We start from the raw sequence: 6,336 nt of genomic DNA on the forward strand, positions 1-6,336 counted from the left end.
CAGGTATATCTCACTGGTCATCCCCAAAGCCAACACCTCCTTTGGCCGCCATTCCTTCCAGTTCTCTGCTGCCAATGACTGGAACGAACTGCAAAAATCTCTGAAGCTGGAGACTGTTATCTCCCTCACTAACTTTAGGCGTCAGTTGTCAAAGCAGCTTACCGATCACTGCACCTGTACACAGCCCATCTGTAATTAGCCCATCCAACTACCTCATCCCCATATTGTTATTTATTTTGCTCATTTGCACCCCAGTATCTCTATTTGCACATTATCTTTTGCACATCTATCATTCCAGTGTTAATACTAAATTGTAATTATTTTGCACTATGGCCTATTTATTGCCTTACCTCCATAACTTGCTACATTTGCACACACTGTATATATATTTTCTGTTGTATTTTTGACTTTATGTTTTGTTTACCCCATATGTAACTCTGTGTTGTTGTTTTTAATCGCACTGCTTTGCTTTATCTTGGCCAGGTCGCAGTTGTAAATGAGAACTTGTTCTCAACTGGCTTACCTGGTTAAATAAAGGTGAAATAGAAAAATAAAATAAAAAAACAACAAGCCGACTAGGTATATAGATAAACTATTCTACTATGTGTTGGTCTGATTTTTCTATTCATTACTTGTTTTGTTTGCAGAAGATTCTAGCATCTTCAAAGTGCGCCTCAGCATAATTGTATTTTCATGTAAAAAAAAAATTGCCATGGCGGCAATAAATGTTGCTGTGGCGCAGCGCTACATATAAATTACTGCAGAAGAAACACTGGCATGTTGTTTGTTCAAATGTAACATCTATCCATCTATTCAAATGCCATTAGGGTCCCATGGGAAACACTGACCAGCACTTTGGTTCCTACCATGTCATAACTCTCACCTGGCTTGTCAAACAACACCAACCATAGAATTAGAATAATCATTATATTTCTATGATTCCAACAGTTGACCCAAGTGTTTTGATCTATATCGCAAGTTAAATCACAATATTTGGTTGAAAAATCCCAATCTATATCGCCCAACCAACCTGGTAACTTTACCATTTTGCAAATATTTGGTGGCAAAGAAAGAAATGAAAAAGGATATATTCTTCAGGAGATGTGCTTCAAAAGTAAGTAAGATTCATATAGGCTATATCTCAATCAATTAAAAATATATATATTTTTCTGGTGCTACTAAATGTTATGTGGTGCTCCTAACTTTTTAAAGTTAGTAGCATCAGTGCTACCAATTTTTTTATTTTATTGGGTGCGTTAGTAGTGGGTTCTGTGCGTTTGGTGCCTTAGTAGTGGGTTCTATGTGTCTGGTGCGTTAGTAGTGGGTTCTGTGTGTTTGGTTTGTTAGTAGTGGGTTCTGTGTGTTTGGTTTGTTAGTAGTGGGTTCTGTGTGTTTGGTTTGTTAGTAGTGGGTTCTGTGTGTTTGGTTTGTTAGTAGTGGGTTCTGTGTGTTTGGTTTGTTAGTAGTGGGTTCTGTGTGTTTGGTTTGTTAGTAGTGGGTTCTGTGTGTTTGGTTTGTTAGTAGTGGGTTCTGTGTGTTTGGTTTGTTAGTAGTGGGTTCTGTGTGTTTGGTTTGTTAGTAGTGGGTTCTGTGTGTTTGGTTTGTTAGTAGTGGGTTCTGTGTGTTTGGTGCTTGGTCAAGCAGGTGTTGTGTATCTTACCTCCAGTCTCCTTGTCCTCCACCAGTATCTCCAGCTTCAACAGTCTCCAGGGAATATCTGGGTCGTCCCCCATCACTGTCAGCGTGGCCTCAAACTCCCCCTCCACACGGAACTTCACACGCCCATTAGCTACGAGACACACATAGTGAGGGTGGCCAGCTTTGTGTGTGTGTGTGTGTGTGTGTGTGTGTGTGTGTGTGTGTGTGATCCTTACCAACGGTGAGATTGGCTAGCTGAGGTGGTAGGTCTGTCGTGACAAGACGATGTCGCAGGATTTGATTGAGCTGGTTCAGGGTTGTCTGCTTCTCCACCTTAGTGATGGGGTCTGGAGGAATGATCTTATCCTACACACACACGGCTGTCAATGCACTGGCCCAAACAGGGCTTCAGATTTCTCCGTCCCTATTCCACACTCCAGTCCAGTTGGTGGCGGTAACGCACCACTAAAGATATCTGTGTTTGTGCACATAATGTACATCACACACAACTGACAGAGTACATACGTGAACGACATCATTTCTGGCTAAGCCAGACAGGCACCCAGGCTACTTCAACCATAGTGGCTTATGAACACAGAGGCATCAGGTGTCTTATTTTATTTGACCACTATTTAACCAGGCATGTCAACTGAGAACCAGCTCTCAGGCCAGGTCAAGAGGTCAAAACAATGCAATAGACTACAAGAAAAAAATTAACACAGTAGTGGACACACACACAGACCAGTTAGGGGTGTCTTACCCGTATGCAGGTGGGCAGGCGAGGGTATGACCCGGTGGTGAGCACGTCGATGGCGAACGGGATGGCAAAGCTGGGCAGGCGGGCGTGCACCAGGGCGTCCCTCGCCAGTGATGCCAGCCTATCAGCCGTGTCCACAAATAGGAAGGCCTGCTGGTCCAGGAAGCTGGAGATCATCTGTTACAGTGAAAACAGGAGGTTAGGGGTTAAAGGTCTGGTTAGCTTATGACTGTACTCAGTATTATCTTCAATTATGTGCAAGTCGACCTAACTCAAAGTTAAACATAAACAATGCATTGATGTCAGTGGGGAAATGTATGAAAAGGTGAGAGTTTTATGTGCATAACTCAAGATAGTATCTGGTTGTGTATGCCCACTTTGAGAGTATGTTTGGTGTAGAGTACTGTAGTCTAGCATACATACCGCACACTTCTCCACCTTCCCAGCGTTGCTGGCCCATTTCACCAGGGCAAGGAGACGCACAAACAGCTGCCTGGTCCGACTGGAAAACTGGACAATCTCGATTTTTCTGTAAGAAACAGTAGAAAAGGCAAAAGAAGAGGATTGTGTATGTCACATACAACACATTCCCAATTTGACAAGTCAATTTCATCAGTGAACACACCCAGTGAAACAAGAGACACACATACCTTTCCATGTCTGTTTTTCTGGGAAGACTGCAAGAAAGACAGAAACAGTATGGGTAACTTTCAGATATTACTACTCATTTTTAAATGAAGGAATCTCAATTAATAAAGACCCATTACGTTGAACGGGGTCTCGTCATTACTTACAGTTCACCCAACAGGGTGATTTCATGGTAGGTCCTCTGCAGGAGAAACTCAATCAGCAGGCTCAGTCGGACTCCTTGGGTGGCCGGGGGTCCGGGGGGTGGCGGCTGGATGGCCGAGGTGGGACCACCGATAGGGACCAGTTGCCCATCTGATCCAATCTGCACCGGAGCCATTTTAAAATAACAACGCAAGCTTCACCGATGGAGACCGAAAAAATAGAAAACGATCGACTCGCAAATACTTTGAACTGGAACCAATCTTACACGTATTCTACACCATTTCGCGCAAAATAGTTATTAAGTAGGGGCTCGGCGACTTCGCCCCATAGAAAAGTCGGCAAATACCCGAGTTTTAATTGCTTATTACAGAAAAGATTCAACGCTGTTCAACCGCCATCTTTGCTGTCTGACGGGAAGTGATCACGGTTCGGTGGAAATGAAGACCCGGATACGTTTTTTACAGAAACAATGGAAGAAGTCGCTCGTGAGAGTTTACTCTGCTGTTCCAGGATCAGTATTCATTCACTAGATTATTGTCAATTAGTTCAGACCATAAACAATCAAACTGGCCCCTGATCAGCGCCAGTTGTTCTGTGCGTGATACTTAAGGTATTTAAACTGTTTATACGACTTGTATAATATGCCCTGCCATTTCGTATGGGATGTTGTGCATTACATTTTAGTAAGATAGATCATATGACAGATACACCTTATTTGTCCCTGAGGAGAGCACATAGACACAACAAAATACAGGACAAAACAAATAGACACACACTGGTATAAATGTTATACTGTATATTTGAGGATTGATGTGTATTGTCCCTATCAAATAAATGTAATAAATGAAACATTTATTAAATTAAAGTTCTGTATATGCGATTCGATACGTTTCAATTCCTCATGGACCTGAAACTGGCCGGTGATAAAGAACAGCTTAACAAGCCATAGATTATGTTGGCAGCGGCAGGGGTCAGTGGTAAAGGTATTAGGGTGGAATTCTGATTTAAATAACTGCTGACTCCTCAATTCCCAGAGGCAGGTAATAGGAATGACTTTTCCATTCCCTTCCTTTTCATTTTCACAGGATGATACATAACTTTATGTCAATATGACATGGCTGCAAAATAACATGACAATCAAAACATTAACACATAATCTGACAAGATCATTATTAAAAAATGAAGAGTTTATTTCCAAAACACTATATCCACCAATTTTTAAATGTGGTGTGTTTTTTTCCATGATTGTTTATGGGTACCTTCATGTGTGTGTAAAATAGTACTGTTCTCAGATTTTTTATTCATAGATTTTAGATGTGAATTAAAATGTGTTTTTTTGCAAAACGCTATATATATGTATATATGGCTACTTAGAAGAATCTCAAATATATTTTGATTTGTTTAACACTTTTTTGGTTACTACATGATTCCATATGTGTTGTTTCATAGTTTTGATGTCTTCACTATTATTCTACAATGTAGAAAATAGTAAAAATAAAGAAAAACCCTTGAATGAGTAGGTGTGTCCAAACTTTTGACTGGTACTGTATATAAACTCAGCAAAAAAAGAAACGTCCCTTTTTCAGGACCCTGTCTTTCAAAGATAATTCGTAAAAATCCAAATAACTTTACAGTTCTTAATTGTAAAGGGTTTAAACACTGTTTCCCATGCTTGTTCAATGAACCATAAACAATTAATGAACATGCACCTGTGGAACGGTCGTTAAGACACTAACAGCTTACAGACGGTAGACAATTAAGGTCACAGTTATGAAAACTTAGGATACTAAAGAAGCCTTTCTACTGACTCTGAAAAACACCAAAAGAAAGATGCCTAGGGTCCCTGCTCATCTGCATGAACGTGCCTTAGGCATGCTGCAAGGAGGCATGAGGACTGCATATGTGGCCAGGGCAATAAATTGCAATGTCCATACTGTGGACATACTCCTAAGACAGCGATACAGGGAGAAGGGCGGACAGCTGATTGTCCTCGCAGTGGCAGACCACGTGTAACAACACCTGCACAGGATCGGTACATCCGAACATCACACCTGCGGGACAGGTACAGGATGGCAACAACAACTGCCCGAGTTACACCAGGAACGCACAATCCCTCCATCAGTGCTCAGACTGTCCGCAATAGGCTGAGAGAGGCTGCACTGAGGGCTTGTAGGCCTGTTGTAAGGCAGGTCCTCACCAGACATCACCGGCAACAACGTTGCCTATGGGCACAAACCCACCGTCGCTGGACCAGACAGGACTGGCAAAAAGTGCTCTTCACTGACAAGTCGCGGTTTTGTCTCACCAGGGGTGATGGTAAGATTCGTGTTTATTGTCGAAGGAATGAGCGTTACACCGAGGCCTGTACTCTGGAGCGGGACCGATTTGGAGGTGGAGGGTCCGTCATGGTTTGGGGCGGTGTGTCACAGCATCATCGGACTGAGCTTGTTGTCATTGCAGGCAATCTCAATGCTGTGCGTTACAGGGAAGACATCCTCCTCCCTCATGTGTTACCCTTCCTGCAGGCTCATCCTGACATGACCCTCCAGAATGACAATGCCACCAGCCATACTGCTCGTTCTGTGCGTGATTTCCTGCAAGACAGGAATGTCAGTGTTCTGCCATGGCCAGCGTAGAGCCCGGATCTCAATCCCATTGAGCACGTCTGGGACCTGTTGGATCGGAGGCTGAGGGCTAGGGCCATTCCCCTCAGAAATGTCCGGGAACTTGCAGGTGCCTTGGTGGAAGAGTGGGGTAACATCTCACAGCAAGAACTGGCAAATCTGGTGCAGTCCATGAGGAGGAGATGCACTGCATTACTTAATGCAGCTGGTGGTCACACCAGATACTGACTGTTACTTTTGATTTTGACACCCCCCCCTTTGTTCAGGGACACATTATTCAATTTCTGTTAGTCACATGTCTGTGGAACTTGTTCAGTTTATGTCTCAGTTGTTGAATCTTGTTATGTTCATACAAATATTTACACATGTTAAGTTTGCTGAAAATAAAAGCAGTTGACAGTGAGAGGACGTTTATTTTTTTGCTGAGTTTTTGTATATGTGTATATATATATATATAGCTAGAATGGAATGTTCATATCCTGTATACTTGACTCTGATTTGTGGTTGTCTCACCTAGCTATCTTA

At 42.5% G+C, this 6,336-nt stretch overlaps 1 protein-coding gene across 2 annotated transcripts in view; it reads right to left on the reverse strand.

The window, feature by feature from the left end:
• Window positions 1-3,603, reverse strand: part of med14 (mediator complex subunit 14) — a 59,330-nt gene extending 55,727 nt beyond the window's left edge. For both annotated transcript variants that reach the window (XM_045210737.1, XM_045210736.1), the window contains exons 1-6: window positions 3,190-3,603; window positions 3,046-3,072; window positions 2,819-2,924; window positions 2,399-2,572; window positions 1,875-2,004; window positions 1,661-1,789 (exon numbers count right to left, since the gene is read on the reverse strand). In XM_045210737.1, coding sequence (XP_045066672.1) covers window positions 1,661-1,789; window positions 1,875-2,004; window positions 2,399-2,572; window positions 2,819-2,924; window positions 3,046-3,072; window positions 3,190-3,362 — 739 coding nt within the window. In that variant the 5' untranslated portion in view covers window positions 3,363-3,603. The remainder of the gene's footprint in view (window positions 1-1,660; window positions 1,790-1,874; window positions 2,005-2,398; window positions 2,573-2,818; window positions 2,925-3,045; window positions 3,073-3,189) is intronic.
• Between the last annotated feature and the right edge of the window lie 2,733 nt (window positions 3,604-6,336).

This window comes from Coregonus clupeaformis, chromosome 4 (genome assembly GCF_020615455.1).
Source record: "Coregonus clupeaformis isolate EN_2021a chromosome 4, ASM2061545v1, whole genome shotgun sequence".
Lineage (NCBI taxonomy): Eukaryota > Metazoa > Chordata > Actinopteri > Salmoniformes > Salmonidae > Coregonus > Coregonus clupeaformis.